The sequence below is a fragment of the Schistocerca piceifrons genome, chromosome 2 (assembly GCF_021461385.2).
Source record: "Schistocerca piceifrons isolate TAMUIC-IGC-003096 chromosome 2, iqSchPice1.1, whole genome shotgun sequence".
Taxonomy (NCBI): Eukaryota; Metazoa; Arthropoda; class Insecta; order Orthoptera; family Acrididae; genus Schistocerca; species Schistocerca piceifrons.
This window is the reverse complement of record NC_060139.1, coordinates 795,233,342-795,260,193: the sequence shown is the minus strand read 5'-3', so window position 1 is coordinate 795,260,193 and position 26,852 is coordinate 795,233,342. Positions and strand designations below refer to the sequence as shown.

The window sequence follows — 26,852 nt, the reverse complement described above, 5'->3', positions numbered from 1 at the left end:
TGTCTGCATAACTACTGAAACCTACATCCACTTTAACTTGTTTGCTATACTCCATCCTATGTCTCCCTATAGAGTATCTCCCCCCACCACCCCCTTCTCTTTCTTCACATTATGAAATGTGAACAATTCCTTGATGCTTCAGGATGTGCCCTACCAACTGATTCTTTCTTTTAATTCAAGCTTTGCCATTAATTTATTTTACACTCCATTTGATTCAGTAGCTTTTCCTTAGGTACTCGATCTATCCGTCTAGTTTCCAGCATTCTTTTACAGCGCCAAATTTCAATAGCTTATTTATTTTCTTGTCGGAGCTGTTTATTGCCCATATTTCAGGTACAGAGGAATGTTTGATACGAGCGTCAGCTGTAATCAGTGACACAGGAAGCAGGCAGCAAATGCTGTAAACAATGTGATGTCTGTCACCACAACCAGGAGATTTTAATATCACATTTGCAAACTCCCAAACAGACTGGCACATTTCAACCGAACCTAGACCTTGGGCAAAGCTACAGATCAGTCTGTCACCACAACCAGATTTATTTGGTTTCACACTCGTAGACTTCGCCAACTCACAACCAAACTGTAATCTTCCAACCTAACCTATACCTCGGGCTAAGCTACAGATCAATCTGTCACCACAACTAATTTTTTTTTATGCTTTCATATGCATTGGATTCACCAGCTAACAACAAAACTGAATTTATGCACCAAGAAGTGACATCGCAGCAGCCATACATTACTTCAGCGGCCAAAGCCAATGACTTGTATCAAACATTGCTCTTGATCCCATATTTCACTCAAGACTCTATCGATTCTTGTGCAGCTGCTCTTCCAATTCCTTTGTCCTCTGACCCAATCACAATGTTAGCAGATAATCCAAAAGCTTTTAGGTCTTCTCCCTGAACTTTATTTCCATTTTCAAAGTTCTGATTGGTTTCCTGTGTTGCTTATTCACCGTATGGACTGAATAATATTGGTGGAGGATAGCCCTACAATGTTGCCTCACTCCCTTTTGATTGCTGTCTCTCTTTCATGTCCGTAGACTCGTACAACTGCAGTCAGATTTCTGTGGATAACATATTATCCCTGTTTCCTTCAAAATTTTGTAAATTGTATTGCAGTCAGCATTGTTAAAAGCTTTCTCTAGGTCTACAAATGCTATGATATGGTTTGCATTTCTGTAACCTATATTCTAATTAAGGCATATGACCAGATTTGCCTCGCATGTTCCTACATTTCTCTGGCGACAAAAATGATTTTCTTTGAGAACGGCATCTACCAGTCTTTTCATTTTTCTGTAAATAATTGGTGATAGCACTTTGCAACCGTGGCTTATTAAAGTGATGTTTCACAGTTTTCACACCTGTCAGCACTTGTCATTCTTTAGAATCGGAATTATTAGATACTTCTTGAAGTTGGAGGTATTTCACCTGTCTCGTATATCTCTGCCGTTATATGTTCACTCAAGGATCTCACTAAATCAGAGGGAATGTTGTCTATTCCTGGTTCTGTGTTTTGACGTGGGTCTTTGAGTGCTCTGTCAACCATAATGTTCAGTAATATTGCGTTGCTGCTCTCTGTATGAGAATCATTTACTGACCTCTTCAAATTTGGACACAACCACATGTTGCTAAGAACTTTGTCTGGAGAATAGGGAACTTGATGAATGTCTGAAATGTTTTGCAAACTATGTCCAAATCAAATCAGTTGAGTGTTGTAGTGATGAAGTTGCCTGCTGTATCATTATTTACCCGTTCCTGCACAATATTCTGATAATTCAGTTTCCTCTGATATGACGTAAATTTAAGGAAATATAAATTCATGAATCTAATTGTTTATGTAAAGTTCCTTTAGATGTGTAAATCACAAAACAGTACTAGATCTATTGTATAGGCTATAATATGTTAGTCTGTGGATGTTATAGGCATTATGAAGAGTTACTGAAACTGATGTGTGACAACAAATCTCATATGAAGATGGTAATGGGAAGTTTTAGTATAGATATAGAACAAAAAGGAAAGATTTATTCTTCAAACAGAGGCTTTGGATGTGATACCAGAATGATGGTGGTCATTCATTAATAGAATTTTCCAAGAGAAACAGCTGTAACTTTTTTATGCAGTGTTCTAGAAGTATAGTCTAGTTCCTGTGGCTCACCACATAGTGTTTACATTGAGTACGAAATAATAAATTAGGGTCTGAGTGCCCGTAATGTTATGACTTCAACATCCTCAAAGTTTATGTAAAACAACAGTGAACAGACACTAATTAGGCATGAAATTCGCAGATCATACCTGATTTTTCTGGGTGGTACGACAAAACTTATTATGTATAATTCAGTTAACATTTTTCAGGAAATTCTTCATGTCCAAAGAACTCCTACCACATGGCATTTGACTGGCTGCCCAAAAACTAAAATCAAGAAATGACTTCCTCAAAGCAACTGAGAATGACAAACCCCAGACTCAGCTTAAAGTGAAGATGTGTTCAATTTTGAAAGACCATCACTGAATGTAACTATCAGAAAACTAGGCCATGGCCATCTGAAAAACTGCAAAGTCTATAAATCTCTTAACAAACTGCAGACTGAAACAAGATTGACAGCAAGTCTCCTAAAAAGGGGATACTTAGCACAGTTTAATCCATGGAGTCATGGTGAGGTCTCTACACCAACTGTTCAAAAATTTCCAAAACTGATTATTCCTGGCGTATTAGTGACAGCAGTAACTATGTTCCTGCCCTGAACTGACAACTGTACACAACAGATGTGCATTTGACTAGTCAGTTGTTAGCAGGCAGTATTAAGTAATGGACATGCAGCAGTAGTGTGTCAGTGTTGTTGTTTCAAATTGTAATGAAGCAACATCTCGAAATTGAGTATTCAAGACATTCTCCAGAATGTTTTGAAGAAGAGAAAACTGTGTGCGAAGCTTGTCCCGCACACCTTGACTCCCGAAGAAAAATGCCAATGTATGGACACCTACCACAACTTGACTTAAATGGAAAATGCAGTCAACTCTTTTCTGGAAAAAATCATTGTGTGTGATGAGACAGTGTGTTATCAACACAAACTTACTACAAAATGCAGAAATTCACACAAAAGGTCAATACTTTGATAACATCAGGCATTGACACATTGTGATACGCAATTTGAATAATATCCCATTGAAGAACTTGTATGACAGTTTCACACATTTGTATGAATGTTCTGTGTCTTCTACTTAAATGGGGGGTTGGGGGAGACTAAGTGGACCACCTGAAGCATTAAACCCACCGTCTTAATTTTTCTCTCCTTTTTATTATCCCAATCTTGAAACTTTTTGGACTGTGGAATATTCCTGTCCTGATCCCCTCACCCCATGCAACCTCGAGGAGACTGTTGGCAGTTCCCATTGCAGTTGACATTGCCCCCTGTTATGCTAAACTAGTCTTAACTAAGCTGCTTTGCCTTTTACATGTTTACTTACATTTTTTTGTGTTATTTATTATAAGTGTGTTTGTTTGTTCCCATACCTTGTACTTCTTCCTTTTTCATTTTTTTTATCGTTACGATCTGTTATTTGACCCCTCAGACATGAATAAAAATTGCATTTCTTGAGTGATATGTTACATTCTTTCATTTCAGATTCTTTTATCATGAACAGTTCAATTTTGCTGAACTAGATTTTTAATGAGTCTCATCTTTGTCACTGATTCTTATATCTTATTTTCAACAAAATGCACATTCCCTCTTGTTTCAGTTTTTACAGTCACTTGGAGCACCTCACGTGGAATCCTTCAATTTTATGTTAGATAGAGGCCTAAATAAAGCTCTAGAGGACATGGATGAAACGCAATTTGCACTTCCAAATGATGACAGAGTGTCCTTGAAATTAGTGGTAAGTATGAGCAATATTGTATGCCAATCAGAATGTAACACAATGGAAATATTTTAAAGCTCAAAGCCACAGAAAGGTCTGACCTTATTGATAGTGTCAGAATAGAGACAAGGATCAGCAATCATGATGTCATCATAGCTGTAACTTTCTCCCTCTCGCTCCCCCTCTCCCTCCCCCCTCGCTCCCCCTCCCCCTCTCCCTCCCCAAGGCTCTTGGTTCTTATGTGAGTTCATGCATGGCACGCGCAGGGCCTTGAGCTGTTACAGTCCATTCTTCCTCCCAGGCTGCATTTCCTTCATCATGTCCTTCCTGCTCATTCCCACTCCTTTCCCACTGCCCCCTCCTTCTCCTCTCTCCGTTTTCTTATTTATGTCGACTTGGCTATCCACCTGGTTTCCTGTATTCCTTGCAGTTTTGTTCCTCTTGCCTGTTCTCTTTGATCCTTTGTGGCAATTTTGGTCCTCCCTTGGGGTTTGACCTCCACTTCTAAATTTTCTGTCTTTAGTGTGAGCCACATGGGGAAGAACTCCCTCCCTAGGGTCTACATCATGGATTCCTTTCCCCTTCCTTCCTGTCTTCCTTCCTTGCCGTAGTCACTATCTGTCCTGTTAGGTCACCAGCACTTGTAGCCAGGCCATGTGGTGGAGCTGTTATGTACCCATCTAGCTGAACCCCCTGATAATACAGGGATCACACTATTGATAACTGAGCTGTTGCCTCCCCATGTATGCCAATGAGTGATCACTTGTCATCCTGGAGCATCAGAACACCCAGTAATGGCTGCCCTACTAGACGGCCCTTGCTTTGTCTAGATGGCACCAGTGGGGAGAGCATCTGATCGGAGTGGGTGGTATTAGGGCAGATCTTTGGCTTTTGAAGCATATCAAGCTGCAAAAATCTGGCCGTTCTCAAACAGCTGTCTCTTTTAGTAATACTGGATCATTGAATGCTGCTTCATTTGACCCTGCAGCCTTCCCTTCCCTGGCTACACCCTGGGAGGAGGGCCAGGCTTGCTGTCTTGGGATGAAACATTTTCCCCGCTACCTGGTCTCTACTAGTACGGACGGGGACATATTCACCATTACGAAGACATTGTTTTTGTGGGGAATGTCGAGGACAAGTCTGGTGATGTGGAGTCTCTCAGTAAGATGCTGTCAGGCTTCCTGTTGATCAAAGCTTGTTTTGCTGCCCAGTCTGCAGCTCTTCGTGCTTGTGATTGTCTTTGCAATGTCCCAGTGTGTATTACCCCTCACTAGTCACTGAATATGGTCCAGAGAGTGATATTTCATAGGGACCTCACCCTTCAAACTGATGAGAAACTCCAGGCTAATCTGGAACGATGCGGCATTCACTTGGTTCAACGTGTGCAGAAGGATTGTAAAGACAACTGCACTGATATTGGTGCCTTTTATTTTTGCCTTCGAGGGAAATATCATCCCAAAGAAGGTCAAGGTTATGTGTTACAATTGTGATCTGAAGCCGTACGTCCATGAAGTGCTTTTTGTGCATGCATTTTGGGCATAGGTCTTCCCACCGTGCGGCAGAATTTCTGTATGGTGACTGGACATCCAGACCATGAGAGAATCCCCTTTGTTCTGCTGCATATGTATATAAATTATCATGACTGTCATTCTCCATGCTCACCAGATTACCCAACTTACAAGACAGAAAAGAAGATCCAAGAGTATACATCATTGGATCGGCTGTCTTATGCTGAGGCTCGTCAAAAATTTGACCAACTCCACCCAGTCTCGGTGTTTTGTACTTTTTCCTCTGTTACATCATTTCCCCCTCCCGCTTCTTCCTTACCACAGTCCCGCCCCCCTCTCCTCTCCTCCACCCCTGCAGTTCTCCTTTCCGTTTCCTTCCTCCCCTACCCTTCATCCCTGGTGGCCTCATCTCTTCCCATCAAGGAACCGCCCTTCCTCTCCCCCCCCCCCCCCCCCCCTTCCTCCTCGGCCAGAGAAGAAATGCTTTTCTCTGACTCGTGCTTGGGACAGGGCTCCCTCTCTGAACACCCCTCCCCAGCGCATTCTCAGGATAGGAAGCCTGCAACCTAGGGTGAGATGAGGGACCCACTCTCCGAGGGCCCCTAAGCCTCTCGCTCTCTGTCTGATCCAGACGTCAGAAGAAGTAGTCCAAGGACGAGGCTTCCCTGGCCCCTGTAGGGCTTCACCCACTCCTCACTCCGAATCAGACCCCATCGTCGTTGGTGACGACCACTGACGTGATGATATAACCTCCCCTTGGCTTCTTTATGTCTAATGTGGACTCTCACCACACGACAGTCCAATGGAATTGCAATGGATATTTCCATCACCTACCAGAAATACAACTACTTTTTTCCTCTTATTCTGCATTCTGTCTTGCTCTTCAAGAAGTGCACTGTGATGGCTGCTCTCCAATGTTTCGTGGTTATTGGTTGTTCTGTCGGAACCAAGCTGGTCCGGAGGTCTACACTTTGGAGGGGTGTGCACTTTGGTTCGCAGCGATATCATTAGTGACTGTGTCCTCTTTGTACCAACATGGAAGCAGCACCTGTACGAGTGCGAACGACCCCAGCAATCACCATTTCGAAGTCCTCCCTCCAGGTAAGTCACTTCCTTATATTGAACTGCCTATCTTAATGCAGCAACCCCCACCCTGTATCTCCTCCTTGGGGATGTCAATGCACACCACTCCCTGTGGGGGAGTGCTGCTTCGACAGGTAGGAGCCTTCTAAGTGACCAACTTATTATAGACACTGATTGGCTCCGCTCTATGACGGTTCTCCTACACACTTCAGTGTCACACATGGCACCTTTTCTGCCATCAGTCCCACGATCTCCTCCCCTGCTCTCATGGCTTCACTACACTGGTCACCCTATGATGATTGTTGCGATATTGGCTACTTTACGGCGATTCTATCATTCCCCTGCTGCCACCAGTCAGACAAGCTCCCATGTTGGGCATTCTGCAGAGCTAGTTGTCCTTTATATACATCTTTTGTGCATCTCAGATTGCATTGATGCGGTCATGCAAGACATCTCTGATACTGGTCTTCACAGTGCTGGCACTGGTGTCCCCCTATCTTCTGCAGGCCCCCTCATCATCGACTGGTACTGCAGTGGATCAAGAATCCAGCAGTTGCTATCCAGTACTGTGAATGGGCACTGCAAAGATTTAAACAACACCTTTCACAGACTAATCTGATTGCTATTAAGGGTCTCTGTGCTAAGGCTCGCTCCCTTATTAAGCAGAATAAAAAGGAATTCTGGGAGTGCTTTGTTTCCTGCATTGGAACACATGCCAGGTTTGGGCCCAAGCTCCGTAGGCTTATAGGCTGCCAGTGACAGTCAGCTGTCCAGGGTCATATTCTACAGGGTTCTCTGTGTATTGATCCACTGGTCCTTGCAGAACACCTCACAATAAACTTTGCGACAGCATTGGCGTCCTCTTCCTACTCTGCTACTTTTCTCTGGCAGAAACAAGAAGTTGAGGAAACCCCCCATCTGCTTCAGCCTCAGGCAATCTGAAGCCTATAATAAGCCCTTCACTGAATGAGAATTCTTGCAGGCTCTTACCTCTTCACATGACTCGGCTCCCCGCATAGATTCCATCCAAAACCAGATGATCCGACTCTTGGACATTACCCAGGGGCAACATTGAGGCAACCTCAGTGCACATCAACCCTTGTGGGGTAGTGCCACTTGGACATGTAGTTGTCTTCTAAGTAACCAACTTATTACAGACTTTGATTTGTGTTTCCTCAATGACGGTTCTCCTACACACTTCAGTGTCACTCATGGCACCTTTTCTGCCATCAGTCTCACGATCTCCTCCCCTGCTCACTTGGATTCACTACACTGGTCAACCCATGATGATCTTTGTGACAGTGATCACTTTCTGGTGATTTTATCATTCCCTTGTCTCTGCCAGTCTTCAACTGCATATGGCTCATGGATGTCTTTCCCTAGGAATGACAAGCCGGCATACTTATCCCTGGTTAGTTACCCTCCAAGGCTGGGGCTTTCCCTGCCCCCTTCTGATATTTATCCTTGAGTTTTTTTTCCCACCATCTCTTCTGGGTTAGATTTGGCACTTCGCTCAGTACTCCTGGGATCCAGGAGAAAGCTATTCCATGGGGTTCTGTGTTAAGTGTCACACTGTTCCTCAAGGCCATCAATGGATTTTTAACCTCTGGTTACTACAGCATTGAGTGGTGACAAGTTTTGCATCTAGTGCAGCTACTATTCAGTAGCATATGCTGAACGCCAGCTCCAAGGTGCCATCCGATGGGCCTTGGCATGGGCCCTTTCCCATAGCTTTCAGTTTTCTCCCTCCAAAACATGGTTATGCATTTCTGCCGTCAACCCACAGTACACCATGATCCAGAACTTTATTTAGGGAACGAGCACCTAGATGTTGTAGCACAGTCACATTTCTTGGGTCTTATTTTTGATAAAAAGCTAACTTGGTTGCCCCATACTCGCCGCCTGAAGGCTGCCTGCATGTGAAAGCTTAATGCTTTCCGCCTCCTGGCCCACACTTTTTTGGGTGCAGACTGTGTGTCATCCCCGTCTTTACCAAGCTCTCGTTTTGTCCGTCCAGACTAGATTATGGTGGTCAGGCTTATGGCTCAGTGGCTTCTTCCACTCTTAGACAACTTGACCCTGTTCATCATTATGGGGTGTGTATGATATCAGTGCCTTTCACACTAGTCCCGTTGATAGTCTCCTCATGGAAGTGTGGATTCCCCCCCCCCTCCCCGCCCCCCTTTTGCAAAAAATGAAATGATTGTGTAGCATTGATGGCCGGGAGGCCCCATCTGGGGAAGTTCGGCCACTGGGTCCAAATCTTATTTCAGGTGATGCCACATGATGATGAGATGACAATGACGGTGGTGGTGGTGGTGGTAACGATTATGGTGATGGCAGTACAATACCCAGTCCACGAGTGGAGGCCCCCTGCGAGTTCAGGGGTTAGAATAGGCCGGTGGTATTCCTGCCTGTCGTAAGAGGCGACTAAAAGGAGTCTCAGATGTTTCGGCCTTATGTGATGGTCCCCTCTCGGGTTTGACCTCCATCTTTCTAAATTGTTCCGAAGAGCGAGCCAATTGGGGAAGGGCGCCTTACATGGTGCACTGTATCTGTCGTGCATTGAGACCTTTAGCCGGCTTTCTCATCGTTGCAATGATGTCCAGCTCATTTTCCATCTCTTGGGCGAGGATATGTCCATGGGTGCGATTTCCACGCTGCACTGTGCAGTGTTGTTTTTTGCTGCGACGACGACCTCATACATTTTTGCACCTAAGATGCAGCACGGTAGCCAATCCGTTGTGGTGGGGCCGCCATGTACCCTGTTGGTTGTAGCGCCCTGGCAACACAGGGATCGCTCTATGCCTTCGCCGTTTACTCCCCATGTATGCCAAGGAGTAGATGCCCATCTCCCTGGGGCATCAGGACTCCCGACAATGGCCATCCTGCCAGGTGGCCCTTGCTGTGGCTGGGTGGCGCCCATGGGGAGGGCCCTTGGTCGGAGTAGGTGGCATCAGCGTGGATGACACGCAATGAAGCATGGCACATCATCTCTTGCTGGTGGCCAGCCACCAGCAGTCTCTAAGCGTTCAAGGGCTCATTTTAAAGGTAACGTTTATGACCCCAATTGTTCCCATCCCGGGCCACACCATGGGAGGAACGAAAGGCAATGAATGACAGTGACACGTATTTGCCCCAGTATCTCGTCTGTACCAGAGCTGATGGGGAATCCTTTGTCTCCGTGAAGCCTCAGTTCTTTCTAGAGCATTTAGAGGACAAGTTTGGGGAGGTGGAGGGCTTGTCCAAAATGCGCTCTGGGTCAGTTTTGATAAAAACGGCATAGTCTGCCCAGTCACGCAGGTTACTTGCTTGTGAAAAGTTGAGGGATGTTAACGTTACCATCACACCACATAAGAGTTTAAATATGGTCCAGGGTGTTATTTTCCATAGGGACCTACTTTTGCAGTCTGATGACGAGCTGCGCGCCAACTTAGAGCGTAGAGGTGTTCATTTTGTCCGGCGCGTTCATCGGGGTCCGAGGGACAATCAGGTTGCTACCGGTGCCTTCATCTTGGCCTTCGAGGGTGATACATTACCGGAGAAGGTCAAGGTGATGGTCTACCGTTGTGATGTCAAGCCCTATATCCCTCCCCCGATGCGGTGCTTTAAGTGCTGGAAGTTCGGCCATATGTCTTCCTGCTGCACTTCCAGCCTCACATGTCGAGATTGCGGACGCCCCTCTCATCCCGATACTCCATGTGCTCCGCCTCCCATCTGTGTCAACTGTGGAGAGCCTCATTCACCTTGCTCGCCAGACTGCAGGATCTTACAGAAAGAACGCAAAATCATGGAATATAAGACCCTGGACCGACTGACTTACATTGAGGCTAAGCGGAAATTTGAACGGCTACATCCCGTGCACATGATGGCATTTTATGCCTCAACTGTCACTCCTGCTCCAGCTCCTTTAGCTGCACCACAAACAGTCAGCTCTCAGAGTCAGAGGACCTCACCTGCCCCCTTGACGATGGGGGCCCCTTCTATCGCTGTTGCTCCCACACAATCTACCTCGGGAGCAGCACCCACTAAACCACCGGGGACACCAGTCCCCACTTTTAAGCCGGAGAAGCGTAAGTCTTCTTCGGCTTCTCTTGCTTGGAAGGGATCCCTTGGGTCACTCCCTTCCCAGGTTCCTACCAGCGGCACAGCAGACACCAGCCAGTGGCTGAAGAAGCCACAGGTCGCTGGTCGTCGAGCTTCGCGATCATCTTCGGTCCCGGAGACTGACTCCAATAAGCCCTCTCAACAACGACAACCAAAGGAACAGCGAGAGAAAATGACATTGAAGACCCGTAAGACCAAGACACCTGCAGTGGCACCTACTCCACCGCTACCTACAAGCTCTGTGTCTGAGGATGCGGTGGAGATTCTTGCGTCCGCTGAGGACCTCAATCTCGCCGGTCCCTCAGATGCAATGGATAGCACTTGCACAGGTGCTCCGTCGGAGGCAGCAGGTGACCCAGAGGCGTAATCTGCCTTCCCAGTCCCGTCACGCCTTTCTCAGCCATGGACAATTCCATCCTCCAGTGGAACTGCAGCAGTTTCTTCCACCATCTAGCTGAGCTCCGACAACTTATCAGCCTTCACCCTTTCTTCTGCATTGCTCTTCAGGAAACTTGGTTTCCAGCAATGCGGACCCCTGCCCTCTGTGGCTATCAGGGTTATTATAAGAACCGGGCAGCTTATGAAAGGGTGTCTGGTGGCGCCTGCATATATGTCCTTAACTCTCTTCACAGCGAGTCTATCCCTCTACAAACAGCTTTAGAGGCTGTCGCTGTTCGGGTGTGGACGCCACAGGCTGTTACCGTCTGCAGTCTTTACCTTCCACCAGATGGTGATGTCGCGCAGCATGTCCTGGCTGCGCTGATAGCCCAATTGCCGCCACCTTTCTTATTACTGGGCGACTTCAGCGCCCATAACCCTCTGTGGGGTGGGTCAGTGGCAACAGGTCGAGGCGCCACCATTGAGCATTTATTGGCACAGCTCGATCTTTCGCTGTTAAATGATGGTTCCTTCACACACTTCAGTGTGGCACATGGCACGTACTCCGCCATTGACCTTTCGATCTGCAGCCCTAGCCTCTTACCATCTGTCCAATGGAGAGTGCATGACGACCTGTGTGGTAGTGACCACTTTCCGATCTTTCTGTCACTGCCACAGCATCAGTCTTCTGGGCGCCCTTGCAGGTGGGCAGTGAATAAGGCTGACTGGGACTTGTTTTTCTCCATTGCCGCTATTGAGCCTCTCTCTAATGATAACATTGATGTGGTGGTTCAATCGGTCACCACAGGCATTGTTACTGCTGCCGAATCTTCCATTCTCAGTTCTTCCGGGTCCCCTCGGCGGCGGACTGTGCCTTGGTGGTCGCCTGAGATCGCTGAAGCGATTAAAGATCGCCGGCAGGCGCTCCAGCGCCACAAGCGACATCCCTGCATTGAACACCTCATTACCTTCAAACGTCTGCGTGTGCGTGCCCGCCGCCTTATCCGCCAAAGCAAGCAGGAGTGCTGGGAGCGGTATGTGTCCACCATTGGCCTCCATGTCTCTCCATTGCATATCTGGGCCAAGATCCGACACCTCTATGGCTATCGGACCCCTGTCAGCGTCCCTGCGCTCTCACTGAATGGAGCAGTTTGTACAGACTCCGACAAAATTGCCAACGCTTGGCAGAGCATTTTACTCTGAGTTCCGCTTCTTCCAATTACCCCCTGGCCTTCTGCTCCATTAAAGAGAGGATGGAACGTCGGAGCCTTTCTTTTCACACCCACCATTCTGAATCCTACAATGCTCCATTCAGTGAATGGGAATTTCACAGTGCCCTTGCCGCTTGCCCTGATACCGCTCCTGGGCCAGATCGCATCCACTGTCAGATGCTGAAACACCTTTCAGTGGACTGCAAGTGGCGCCTTCTCGACCTTTACAACTGTCTCTGGGTCGAGGGTGAGTTTCCGTCATAATGGCGGGAAAGCATTGTCATCCCCGTTTTGAAACCGGGCAAGAGCCCTTTGGAGGTGGACAGCTACCGCCCCATTAGCCTCACCAACGTTCTTTGCAAGCTTCTCGAACGGATGGTGAGCCGGCGCTTGAATTGGGTACTGGAGTCTTGGGGCCTTCTGGCTCCGTCTCAGGGTGGGTTCCATAAAGGCCGCTCCGCCACCAACAATCTGGTGAGCCTGGAGTCGGCCATCCGTACTGCCTTTGCCCGCCATCAGCACCTGGTCGCTGTCTTTTTCGACATGCGGAAGGCGTACGATACGACATGGCGTCATCACATACTTTCTACGCTTCATGGATGGGGTCTTCGGGGCCCTCTGCCGATCTTTATCCATAATTTTCTGTCGTATCATACCTTCTGCGTACAAGTCGCAGCCTCCCATAGTTCCTCCCGAGTCCAGGAGAACGGGGTACCACAGGGATCTGTCCTCAGTGTCTGCCTGTTTTTAATCGCAATAAACGGGCTCGCTGTGGCGGTGGGAAATTCTGTCTCCGCTTCCCTGTATGCTGACGACTTCTGCCTTTACTACCGCTCTACTGGCATTGCAGCTGTTGAACGTCAGCTACAGGGCGCTATCCGCAAGGCGCGGTCTTAGGCTGTAGTGCATGGTTTTCAGTTTTCAGCTGCCAAGACCCGCGTTATGCATTTCTGCCGGCACCGAACAGTCCATCCTGAGCCGCGGCTTTATCTTGCCGACGAACTCCTTGCTGTGGTGGAGACCCCCAGGTTTTTGGGTGTAGTTTTTGATGCCCGGCTGACTTGGCTGCCTCATATTCGGCAGCTTAAACTGGCGTGTTGGCGGCATCTAAATGCTCTGAGATGCTTGAGCCACACCCGCTGGGTCGCCGACAGAGCTACCCAGTTACGGCTCTACCAGGCGTTAATCCAGTCTCTTCTGGATTATGGGAGGCTGGCTTATGGCTCAGCATCCCCATCTGCGCTGCGGGTACTGAACCCAATCCTACACAGCGGAATACACCTTGCCACTAGTGCTTTCCGGACCAGCCCAGTGGACAGCATACTTGCGGAGGCAGGTGTCCCTCCATTGCGGTTCAGGCTCCAAAATTTACTGGCCACTTATCCTGCCCATGTTTTTAGCTTGCCCGGGCATCCAAACTATCGTCTCCTGTTCCCGCGATCGGTCGTCCATCTGCCAGAACGTCGGCCCCGGTCAGGTTGTACGATCGCGGTCCGTGTCAAAGAGCTTCTCTCCGGGCTTAGGATTTTCCTGTTCCATCTCCTTTTCGGGCCACTTTGCGTACACCCCCGTGGTGTGTTCCTCGCCCTTGCCTTCGGCTCGACTTGGCACAGGGCCCGAAGGACTCAGTCCCTCCAGAGGCCTTCCGCCGCTGCTTTTATTCCATCCTGGCCACGTATCAGGGCTCTGACGTTGTTTACACTGACGGTTCGATGGTTGCTGGTCGTGTCGGTTATGCGCTAACTCTAGGGGACCATTCCGAACAACGTTCCTTGCCGGCTGGCTGCAGCGTTTACACTGCTGAGCTGGTCGCCATCTTTCGAGCCCTAGAGTATATCCGCTCCTGCTCAGGTGAGTCCTTCGTGATCTGTAGCGATTCCCTGAGTGGTTTACGAGCTCTTGACCAGTATTTCCCTCGTTCTCGTCTGGTGATGGCTATCCAGGAGTCCCTGCATACTCTTGCCCGTTGCTGCCGCTCTGTGGTCTTTGTGTGGACCCCCGGTCATGTCGGTATCCCGGGCAATGAACATGTTGACCGCCTGGCGAAAGAGGCCATCAGACAACCATCTCTGGATGTTGGCCTCCCAGAGACTGATTTGCGAGCGGTCCTCCGCCGAAAAGTTTTTGCGCTTTGCGACGCTGAATGGCACGATCGGATCATGCCCAATAAACTCCGTGCCATTAAGGAGACGACGACTGTGTGGCGGTCATCCATGCGAGCCAACCGCAGGGACTCAGTCGTCCTTTGTCGGCTCCGCATTGGCCACTCCCAGCTGACACACAGTTACTTACTGCGTCGGGAGGACCCTCCTCTGTGTCGCTGCGGGGCGGCTTTGACAGTGGCCCACATTTTGTTGGCCTGCCGCCTTTTAGCTGTGGTCAGGCGGATATTTGCGCTGCCTGATACGCTCCCTGCCCTTTTAACTGATGACCCTGCTATGGCTGACTTAGTTTTACGTTTTATTCAGGCAGGGGGTTTTTATCATTTAATATGAGTGTTTATGTTTTATTTTATTGTTTTGTGTTGATTCTGGCCTTTGGCCTACGGTTTTAAACTGAGTTTTTAATGTGTTATCGGTGGTTGGCTTTTCCCTTTTTATTCAATGGTCGGCCAACCACTGCCGCACTCCGTGTGATTTTAATTTGTTATGTCTGTTCTTTGTCTGAGTTTTTCTTGTCCTGTGTTGTCTGTTGTCTCTGTTATCCGTTTTTTACTCTGTGTGGTAGTTTTTAAGTTTTGAAACAAGGGACCGATGACTGTTGCAGTCTGGTCCCTTTAATCCCACAAACCAACCAACCACGAGTGGAGGAAATCTTCAACCTGTCTGCATGGTAGGCGAACACTTTACCACTCAGCTAAGCAGGTGGACCCCCTCTACAAGTACAATGGAACCAGCTCCTGGTTTCTTAGGCAACCTCCATTCAAAGATTCCCTGATTATCCCATGTAACCCGTCTGCCTTGCAAATGACAAATGAAAGATGTCTTCCTCCTGACACCCACCCTTGGGTGGGATTGCTGGTTGGAATGCATCTTACATCCCTCTGTTGGGATCTCCATCTTAACTCACTGGAATGTGCTCCGTGTATTTCCTCCTGCACCTCCCCATTGGATGGTGCCTAGACCATAGATTAGAACAGACCTACTCCAGGGTCCTAAAGTCTCTGTCGCTCCTATGATATTCCAGAGCCTTGAACATTCCATCCTTGAAGAGTTCCAGGGTGCTAACATCTTCTACACTGATTGTTCTAAAACGATAGATAAGAAGGGATACGCTTTTCTGTCTCCTACTGGCATGGAACACTATTTACTGCCAGGATCAGTAGTGTGTTCACAGCAGAGCTGCTAGCCATTAATAGGGACCTTGATTTTGTTACTGAGGCCTCTCTCAACAGTGTTTTGATTTGTACCGACTCACTGATCAACCTGCAGGCTATAGACTAATGCTACTCTCATCATCCTTTGGTCTCTGCTGTCCATGACCTCTCAGCCCTTGGCTGTACCATCTGCTCAGTTGTCTTTCTGTGGGTCCAAGTCAAGTGGGCGTTCCAGGGAATGAGCTGGCTGACCGTTTGCTTAGAGAGGCAGATACTTGCTTCCCATTCCCTTTCATGATTCCATGTGTGGATATACGGATACATTTCAAATCTCTCTTTGCTCAAAAGTGGAATGACATTTGGTGAGCTACTGCCCTCAATAATAAACTCCGCACAATCAAGGAGACTGCTACGGTTTGGCACTCTTCCTTCCACTCCTGTCGGAAGGAGTCCACTGACTTATGCCATCTACGCATCGGTCATACCAGCTCACCCATTGTTTTCTCTTGCATAACGAGCCAACCCCACAGTGTGGCTGTGGAACTGGACTGGCGGTATCCCATGTATTGGTGGGATGTCCACTTCTTTTACTCCTTCATACTAAGTATAGCCTTCCAGATTGCTTGTGTTTAATATTAGTGGATGATTCACAGGTGGTGAACTGGTCCTCAGTTTCCGATATGAAAGTGGTTTTTATTTTCAATAATATGATTTTCCTTTACTCCTGGAGAAGGAGCAGGATGGTTGTGGTTGGGCCTCTCTTTGCGTTTTCCGGGTCTGTGACCCATGACCACTACGCTTTTATGCTTTCTACTGTATCTGTTTTTAGCTTCCTTGCTGTATAGTTTGATCCCTCTGACTGCATCCACCCGCTTTTAGCGGTCACCTTTATCTTACGCTAGTAATTTTTGAATAACAGGACTGATAACCTCGCCGTTTAGTCCCATAAACCTCCTCAATCAATCAGTCAATTATCAATCAGAACAGTACCTGCACCCCACATGGCAGCACCAGGTTTGTTCTCTACCCTCTCTCTAGCACCATCACCATCATAAAAAAACCAATAACAACAGCAACAAGACACTAAAACTCAACATTCACTCATCTGTCACCTACCCTTAACAGACATACAAACTCACAGCTCATGAAGAAATGGTGTCATTCTGTATGTGTGTCAATGGGACTACTGCGAAAGGCACTGATAGCCATACACGCCCCATAATGATGAACTATGTCAAGTAGTTTCAAGGTGGAAGTGCTGAGCCATAAGCCTGACAATTACCTTTTTAATGAAGAGACTTGATTTTGTGGTGAATGATTCAAACACTTCAGTAGAAACTTCCAGATAAAGACATTGTCTTTGTATCAGGAATGATTACTTGCATACCTAACCAAGTAGGACTATCTTTGGTGCAGAACATCCCAGTTAGCTACAGTTTATACCAGCTCCTTTGATCTGACGACTAAATTTGATTAATGTCAAGCTTGTGAAACAAATGCTGGATTTGATGGGAAGCTTTCAGGGCTCTAGAGAGGTGGCAGTATTGAAATATCACAATGTTTCAACATGTGTCATACTCATCTTCTGGTGAACTTTTGAGATACAGCTTGTCTTTACACGTGGTGGTGGCTGTTCCCTCCACTTGTGTATGGGCCCCAGAGGGAACACAGTGGAAATCCAGCTCCACCCCCACCCCCTCCACTCCACATGTCAGCATGATGAACTCTTGTGCCCATAGCTAGATGGACATGGGTGGCAGCCCTCGTGTTTAAATATAGGGGCATCTGCAATATCTTGACATTTCTTCAGAAGATATTGAGTTTCAGCACTCATTGAAACATTGCGGTATCTGAAAAACTTGGCAAATTTGGTAGACTGTTTGGCATTCAGACAGTGAACAAAGAGATGAAGCAGTATAGACAATTGTAAATCTGACATATAAATACCTGGATTTGGCTACAACTTTGACCTAGAGAACCATATGAAAACAGGACATTGTAAATGGCATGGAAGAAACATGTAAAGGCTTGCCAACAGAAAAAAAAATGGAGGAGTTGATATGGAAAATTTAGTGGGTTGTCAAGTCCTAACTTCTGGAAGCAGACACCATAGTTGTGGAACAGATCTCTCTATGATCACTGAGGGCACATTGACACTATGGTTCTAACGACAGACTAAGATAATGCAATGGCATTAATGCATGCTGATGACTAACAGTGCAAAATTAGCTTCTTCTTACAGGACATAGCCTACAGGAAGAGCAAGATGGACCCTCACAACAATGATGACTAGGTAAATGATTGCTTCTGATCTACCGCTGGTAGAGAAGAAATGGTGGAATTCAATCACTCCAACCCTAACATGCCTGTAAGGAATATCCAAAATCCACAACAAAGAGGTGCTTCTGTGGCCAATAGTCAACAACATTAACTCGCTAACATATGGACTGGCCAAACATTTAGTTATATCCCCCAGGGGGTCCACAACTCTTTTGTGGATACATGCGTAGTGAGCACGGGACCCTGAGCTAGTGTGGCCGTCCTTCCTTTCCGGGCTGCATACCTTCCTTTTCCACATCCTTCCCCCCCCCCCCACCTCCGCCTCTTCCCTTCCCTTTCTCCCCCTCTGGGAGTATGTTTAGTGCCTAAGTCCAGAGACGGACACTCAAAACTGTAAAACAGTCTCTCTTCTTCGCTTTCTCTGCTGGCAAGTCTTTGTCCTTCTCTTTTCCTTACCTCTTCCCGTTACCATTTTCTCTGCTGCGGTGTTTGAGACCTCTCTTCTTTCCTTTCCTTTCCTTTGTTCCTCCCTTTCTCTTTTTTCCTCCCTGTGCGTGTCTGAAGGCCGATCCATGCATTCCCACGCGTAGCCGGTGACGGGGTAACGCATAATTCCCCACCGCGGGTAGACAGGTAGGACACGTACGTACCCCCTGGTAACGGCCAGGCCCAGGGAGGGGTGATTACCCGAGCTGATACCTTCCGAAAGTACCGATTGGTCACTCCATCCGTTTGTCGGGAGGTGTGACCTGAGGTGTGAACAATCACCTAATGGGGGAGTGCCCTCAGAGAGGGCCCCCACAAGGAACGAGCGCGCCATCGGAGATGCCAGTAATCATGGGGGATACTTCCGCAATGGTTTCCTCACCTTCCACTATGTCCGCTCACAAGCGAAAGTTAAATGAGACTCAGCCAAGGACAATTCTTCCATCATTGCCACATTTCCTTGTTGTTTCTTGGTCGGACGAAGGTCAAGACCTCTCCACAGTCAACCCTTTCATTATTCAGGAAGGTGTTGACGCAACTGCAGGTCCTGTAAAGTCTTGTTCCCACTTACGAAATGGCACCTTGTTGTTAAAAACAGTCAATGCCCTCCAGGCACAAAAATTGCTGTGTACTTCACTGCTACACACCTTCCCTGTCCAGGTGGAAGCACACCACACTTTAAATTCATCACGTGGGGTCGTTTATACACGCTCCCTCGACGGATTGTCCGATGAGGAAAATCGGACACCCGGACTTCCGAAAAAGAGCCTACTCATGAAGATTTTTGCGAAACCCTGACTTCACAACCATCAATTCCTCCTTCATCTCAATGTCCTGTTTCCAAGAAGGCTAATAAGAAACCCAGTTCCTCTCCATCTCCGCCTCGGCGTGTCTCATCTACAGCACCACCTGGCGGTAACCGCCCTCGGCCATCTTCTGTGTCGCCGAGGCGCACTGCTGGCAGCCGATCAACTGGCCAATCGCTGGTGGCAGGAGCTGCTCCCTAACAACCTATGGATCAGGATCTTCTGCCTTCGGCTGAATGCCGTTCCATGCTGTCGGTCGCCGGATCTGAGCAGTCGTTGAGTTAAGGTCAGCCTTGGTCACATTTTTCCCTTTCCTGTCCACCCTATGTCCATTATCCATTGGAATATTCGCGGCATTCGAGCCAATCGGGATGAATTGTCGATCCTCTTACGATCCTACTCGCCGGTCATCTTCTGTCTTCAAGAAACAAAGCCGCGTCCCCACGACTGCTTTGTTTTCCCCCATTTTCAGTCAGTCCGATTTGATCTCCCCTCTGTTGAAGGCACTCCAGCACATGGAGGACTCATGATTCTTCTCCATGATACTTTCCATTATAATCCAATCCCCTTAAACAGTTCCTTCCAAGCTGTCTGTGTCCGTCTTTCCCTTTCTGTATACACCTTCTCTCTTTGTACTGTATACATTCCATCGTCCACACCAATGGCAAGAGCTGATCTCCTTCATCTTCTTGGTCAGCTTCCGCCCCCCTATTTGCTGGTTGGGAATTCAATGCCCACCACCCGCTTTGGGGATCTCTGCGGCCCTGTCCACATGGCTCACTATTGATAGATGTCTTCCACCAAGCGGATCTTGTGTGCCTCAACACTGGGGACCCTACATTTTTGACTGCCTCCACAACAAATTTCTCTCATTTGGACCTTTTGGTCTGTACTGTTCCGTTAGCTCGGCACTTCAAATGGTTCGCTCTAGCTGATACACACTCGAGTGACCACTTTCCATGTGTCCTTAGATTGCAGCCACAACTGCCATATATGCGCCCGAGATGCTGGAAGGTTGCCCAAGCTGACTGGATACTTTTTTCATCTCTAGCGACATTCGATGACCGTCACCTTCGCCTTTATAATCTAATTTGGACCGACAGTACTTTTCCCAGAAGATGGCGGGAACCTATCGTCATTCCTGTTCCGAAACCTGGAAAGGACAAACATCTCCCCTGTAGCTATCGCCCGATTTCTCTCACTAGTAGTGTATGTAAGGTTTTGGAGTGTATGGTGAATTGGCATTTAGCTTGGTGTCTGGAGTCATGAAGTCTTTTAACACCTGCCCAGTGCGGTTTCCGAAAGCATCGCTCTGCAGTTGACCATCTTGTTGCTCTCTCCACTTCTGTCATGAACAATTTTCTCAGGAAACGCCAAACAGTAGCAATATTTTTTGATCTGGAGAGAGCATACAATACCTGTTGGAGGACAGGCATCCTCCACATGCTGTTCTCTTGGGGCTTTCGAGGTTGGCTGCCCCTTTTTCTTTATGAATTTATGGCAGAGCGCACATTTAAAGTGCAGGTGAACACTACTTTCTCCCAAGAAAACGGTGTACCCCAGGGCTCCGTGCTAAGTGTTGTATTGTTTGCCATTGCCATAAATCCAACTATGGATTGTCTCCTTCCTGATGTCTCGGGCTCCCTCTTTGTAGACGATTTTGCGATCTTCTACAGCTCTCAATGGACCAGCCTTCTTGAACGACGTCTTCAAGGATGTCTCGATTGCCTCCACTCTTGGAGCATCGAAACCGGCTTCTGCTTTTCTCCCAGGAAGACCGTTTGTGTTAATTTTTGGCGTCGTACGGAGTTTTTTCGGCCTTCCTTACATCTAGGCCCTGTCAACCTTCAGTTCACGGATGTCGCTAAATTCTTGGGTCTTATGTTTGACAGAAAACGATGCTGGTCCTCCCACGTTCCCTATCTTTCGGCTCGCTGTCTGCGATCCCTCAACACCCTGCGCGTCCTGAATGGTACCTCCTAGGGAGCGGACCGAGTGGTCCTTCTCCGCCTCTATCACACCTTAGTGTGCTCGAAATTGGACTATGGAAGCATAGTTTACTCCTCTGCTCGGCCGTCTATTCTTTGTTGTCTTGACTCTGTCTGCCACCGTGGATTACATTTAGTGTCTGGAGCTTTTTACATCAGCCCTGTGGAAAGCCTTTATGCTGAGACTGCTGAACCTCCGCTGTCCAGTCGGCGAACTGTCCATCTGAGTCGTCGTGCTAGCCATCTGTCTTCCATGCCTTCTAATTCGGCCCATGACATTTTTTTCGACACCTCCTTGGATTTAGGGTATGCAGGCCGCCCTTCCTCCCTACTACCACCGGGAGTCTGCTTCCGTCAACTTCTACATTCTCTTTCTTTCCACTTTCCTAAGACTTTCTTGATAACTTGGGGTACAGCACTGCCTTGGCTCCAGCCCTGGACCTGCCTGCTCCGTGACCTTTGTCAGTTTCCCAAGGATGGTACCCCTTCTCTCATTAATCGTCGGGCATTTGCTGCTCTATGCACACAAATGAAGGAAGCCACATTTATTTACACTGATGGCTCAAAAACATCGTATGGTGTTGGGAGTGCCTGTATTGTTGGCGACATCCCAAATTGATTTCGGCTTCCTGACCAGTGTTCAGTTTTTACTGTGGAGCTTTATGCTGTTCTCCAGAATGTCCCAATACATCCATTGCCATCAGTGGATACAGTATGTTATCTGCTCAGATTCGCTCAGCTCTCTCCTCAGTCTCCTAGCTCTCTACCCTGTCCACCCTCTGGTCCACTGGATTCAGGACTGCCTCCACTTGCTCCACTTGGGGGGCGTCTCTGTGGTGTTCCTCTGGATCCCAGGACGTGTTGGTATCTGTGGAAATGAGGCGGCCAATATAGCGGCCAAGGCTGCAGTCTCTCTTCTTCAGCCTGCTATTCACATGATTCCCTTCGCCGATCTACGGAGTGTTTTATGTCATCGTATTGCTCTTCTATGGCACGCACATTGGTCGACACTTCCCAGTAATAAATTACGGGACATGAAAGCTCTTCCCTGTGCTTGGACCTCTTCCTCCTGAACTCTTTGTCGGGAGGAGGTAATTTTAACTAGACTCCGCATAGGGCACTGTCTTTTTAGCCATTGACATCTTTTAAGTGGTGATCCTCCCCCACTCTGTCCCCGCTGCTCTCAGCAGTGGACGGTGAGACACCTTTTGCTTGAGTGTCCCTATTGTACCCTGTTATGCGCCCGTCTACAGCTGGTGCCTGATATATCTTCCATTTTAGCAGATGACATGCGCTCAGCCGATCGCGTTCTTGAGTTTATTAGCGCCAGTGAGATGACGTCAGTCATTTGAAGCTCTTTTTGGGGACAAACAACCCCCCTTCTTTAGTGGTTTTGTAAGCTTTCCTTCTGTTTTTAGTTTCCCCACTTTTTTGAGTTTTGCTTCCATTGCTGCTGGTTTCCAGTTTGGTTTTTTTACCTTTACCTAAATCACAGACCGGGCACTAATGACCATAGTAGTTTTGCGCCCTAAAACCATAAAAAAAGAATCTAGTTATATTTCAAAAATTGCCTGTGGAATACTGCAATCACCATGTGAAGAATTCGGCAGATATTGTGACACTGCTTGAGGGACATGACTATAGAAGGATGAGTGGGTTGTGAACTTTGATTTTACATTGCTTTTCACAGAAGTGCTCCTGGTGTGTGCGATCAGTAAAACTCCTGGAACAAGCACCCATTACCATATACGTCAAATGCAGTGAGGTGGTTTAGATATAAACACCTCTTTCTGTCCATCTCCTCCTCCCATACCTTTCTTTCACCTTGTTCTCCACCCTCTCACTACCCATATCCTAGTCCTCCTCTCTCTTTTTCAGCTGTGCTTAAGGTCTCAAATAGCTCTTGGAATGCATTCTGATGCAACCCACACACCATGTCTGTCAAGCAGGGCAACCTAGATGTCAGAGATTGCCAAGCCCTACCCCCTACCCCCAGGTGGCTCTTATCCATGCAGTACTTCTTCTCAGACTATAAGTAGAGTGTTACAATTTTTTTTTTGAAATTGTTTCAGTGGTTTAGGAGGAGATAGAAAAAAATGCAGCATTATGGGTATCCTAGTAAAGGAGGCTGATGATTCTTTAGGCCATGCAATTTATAGGAAGTAGTCCTACACTAACCTATACGTGTGTGCATCAGGCTGCCACCATCTTGCACAGTTCATATGATTCTAGTATTTTTAATGTGTTTGACATAATAATGTTGGCATAATAATATTAGTATTCTTTGGAATGAAACAAAAAAAGTTGTTTTTTATTCCACTGTGATTGTGACTAAAGTTTCTTGTCTTGCGCAATAAGAAAATAAAATAAATTGAAAAATCTAGCTAAATTGAGTCCTTGGTGAATGTAAAGAGCAACAAATTGGTGATACTGATGTGATTGGCTAGACAATGAAATTTGCAAAGTAATTGTACCAAAATTTTCGCATAATTTTTTAACTTGAATTTCTCGCTTACTGTTTTTAAAAAATATGTAAAATGTTATTAGTAAATGGACCTGTTGAGGCCTACAACTCCATTCTCCACATGTGAGCTTGAATTGACACTGACTGAGATTCATGACACTGCACCCGGTCACGACCAAATCTGGTAATGCGTGCTTTGACATTTGCCAGAGGCATCAAAGGGAACTCCTCCTCAAATGTTTTAATCTAATATGGCAGACAGGCAACTTCCCCAATTTGTGGAGGAAGGCCATTCTGATCCCTCTCCTCAATCCAGTAAGGGCTGCATGTGTCCCAGTAGTTATTGGAGTATCGCCTCAACAAGCTGTGTAGGAAATACCCTGGAGCGAATTTTTTTACCATCACCTGGTCTGGTTGTTAGAGACCAGGCAACTCCTTAGCCTCTCTCGGTGTGGATTCCGAAGATTTCAGTCCACTGTCAACAATGTGACCCTCCTAGAGGTGGCTATTCAACAGGCTTTCCTCCGTAAGCATCACTGTATCAGCATATTCTTAGATATAAGTAAGGCATTCGATACTACTTGGAGACACAGTATTCTCGCACAACTACATTCAATGGGGCTTTCGTGCCCACCTCCCCATCTTCATATGGTCTTTCTTGTCTCGAGAGTTTTTTTAGGACCCAAGTTGGTGACACGCTCTCTGATTGATTTGAGCAGGAGAATGGTGCAGATTAGTGTGTGTGTTTGTTCATTTTAATCTTTCTTGTCGTCTTCTTAATTTGCCTGTCTTGAATATGGGTGACACCATCCTACATTTTAGAGGCACAGTACAGTTTCTGAGCCTCATTTTTGACTCCTGATTGTCACGGTTACCACACCTAAGAGACCTAAAAGCCAGAACCCTGAAGGCAATGAACATCAAGTGCCTCAGCCACAGCTCTTGGGGACCGGAAAGGGCGTCTCTCCTTCAGTTTTATTGGGCTTTTGCGTCTGGGCTATGGTTGCACGGTGTATGGGTCAGCAAGGCCCTCTTACTTGCAGATCATTGACGCTGTCCATCGTGATGGGATTCGGCTGGTGATGGGTGCTTATCAGACCAGTCCCATACCTAGCACCTGTGCTGAGGTGGTGCAACCACCACTTACCATCTGGCACCAGCTCCTCATGTGCATCAGGCGTGTAAGTTCCTTGCAACTCCAACTTCACCTGCACACCATACTGCTGCTCGTCCACCTCTGGAACGCCTGTTTTCCAACCGTCCATGAGCCACGACGCCATTTGGGATCTGCGTGCAGTGTGTGCTGGAGTCACTTGGTGTGGAGCCAGAACGACCCCAAATCCAGTGTTTTAACCATCTGCTGCCCTGGTTACTGGAAAGGCTCCGGAGTGATTTTAGATTTGGTACAGTGTAAGAGAGATAGCACTACTGTTTCTGTTTTTAATGCAATATTCTCTGATATTTTACCGGAGTACCACAACCAAGTAGCTGTTTTTACAGATGGGTCTAAGCAGGGGGACTCTGTTGGTTGCTCTGTCGTTTTCCCGGATCATGTCACCAGAGTCAGACTGTCTCCAGAATTTACCATCTTCGACGCAGAATTATATGCGATCTTGCAAGCACTGGAGCAGATGAGATGAGATGTTCTCCCAGTTTCACATTACTCTCTCCAACGTCTGTACCCAGCAGATACAGTAACCCAGAATATCCAGGATGTCCTTGTACAACTACAACGACTGTGGCAGGAGATGTCTTTCTGCTGGGTACCTGGGCACATTGGAATTGCGCGGAATGAAAGGGTGGGTTTAGCAGCCAAGGAGGTGTGTTGTTATCCTCTGGTATTTCAGCGTGCTATCCCTCTGCAAGCTATTACGTGTCGTGTGTCAATGGGAAGACGAGTGGCTGGCAGTGACCGATAACAAGCTTCGTGTCATCAAGCCCACAACTCGACCGTGGAGTACTTCCAGCCAAGTCGCCAAGACGAGTCCTTCTTATTCATCTTCGCTTAGGCCACAGCCCAATGACATGAATTTTTACTCCAGCGAGAGGACCCTCCATTTTGTGGTGCTTGTGACGCGCAGATCACAGTGCACCACATTTTATTGGACTGCACTTTATTTGCCGACCAGTGGACTGCGGCGGATTTACCAGTGGATCTGCCATCTATTTTATGTAATGATCAAATGAATGTGGTTAGGGTTTTAAAGTTTTGTGAATTGTCCAACATGTTTAACAAGATTTTAGGGAGATGTTCTTAATTTGTCAAAGGGTGGCTGGCTCACCCTAGATTTTTGTAAGTGGTCAGCCAATCACATTTCCCTGTGTTCTTTCTTTTAGTTCTTCTGTGTTTTGTTTTCTCTTTGTTTTAATTTCTTGTTTAGCTCTCTTCCCTCCTAATTGGTTTTAGTACATGTGATACAAGTGACTGTATGGTCATTTTGAGTGCATGCGTGTACAACACTTTTAGTTCCTCTCCACATTCGTTTGTTTTCATAAGTGTAAGGGTGCTGACGACCTCACTGTTGGGCACCCATCAGATCCAAAAACACACACACACACACACACACACACACACACACACACACACAACACTTTGGCTTTACAAACTTCCTAGTAACATTCAGAGTATGATATCTTACAAAACAGTGGATAAGATTGCTTAAATGGCAGATCATATGATTGAAATGCACTCTGTTGAGGAGGTTGAAATTGCATCAATTCAGTCCATTCCATCAGCATTGTCATCCATGTCAGTCCAAGATCTTGTCTTAAGAATTGAAGAATTGGAAAATGAGATTAAAATGCTTTGAAAACCAAGTATGGAAAGATCATAAAATAGAAGTAGAAGCAGAGCAAAATAAAATAAAAATGGAAAATACTGCTATAATCATTTTAAATTTGGCACATGCTGTAAGTCTGAAAAATGTGTTCAGCCTTGTCAGGAAAACTAGAGACAGTAGACACAACAGCGGCTGAATGTTTAGAGACAAAAACTCATGGTTCCAAGTTATTAACCATTAATTTTCATGCTTAAATGCAATTTTGAATCGCCATTCATTGTAGTTGATGTATCAAAAGGTGTATTGGGGGCTGATTTCCTTCATCATTATGGTTTGCTCATTAACTTAAAAAATAAAATGTTTGTCGACATCACCAAATTAAACATTTCAGCAGAAGTAACTGCTGTATTACACATTTCTTCCAAAAAATGTTTCTTTTAATTTTTATGTTGGATCAGAACTGTTACTTCTAGTGTAAAATTTATCAGCAATATGTTTAATTTTATTTAACTTAAGATTTTGAGATTTTTATCTAACTTATGATTTTGAGATACACTAAACTTTTTCTTGAAGCCATGTGATTCC

The 26,852-nt window shown here is 46.7% G+C and overlaps 1 protein-coding gene across 2 annotated transcripts in view; it reads left to right on the top strand.

The window, feature by feature from the left end:
- Positions 1–26,852, top strand: part of LOC124776198 (DNA-directed RNA polymerase I subunit RPA2) — a 237,911-nt gene that overhangs the window by 1,767 nt on the left and 209,292 nt on the right. Inside the window, exon 2 of one of the 2 annotated variants that reach the window (XM_047251028.1) lies at positions 3,741–3,878. In XM_047251028.1, the coding sequence (XP_047106984.1) occupies positions 3,741–3,878 (138 nt within the window). Of the gene's footprint in view, positions 1–3,740; positions 3,879–24,535; positions 24,669–26,852 lie in introns of those variants that run through there. The other variant, XM_047251029.1, reaches the window with a different exon arrangement.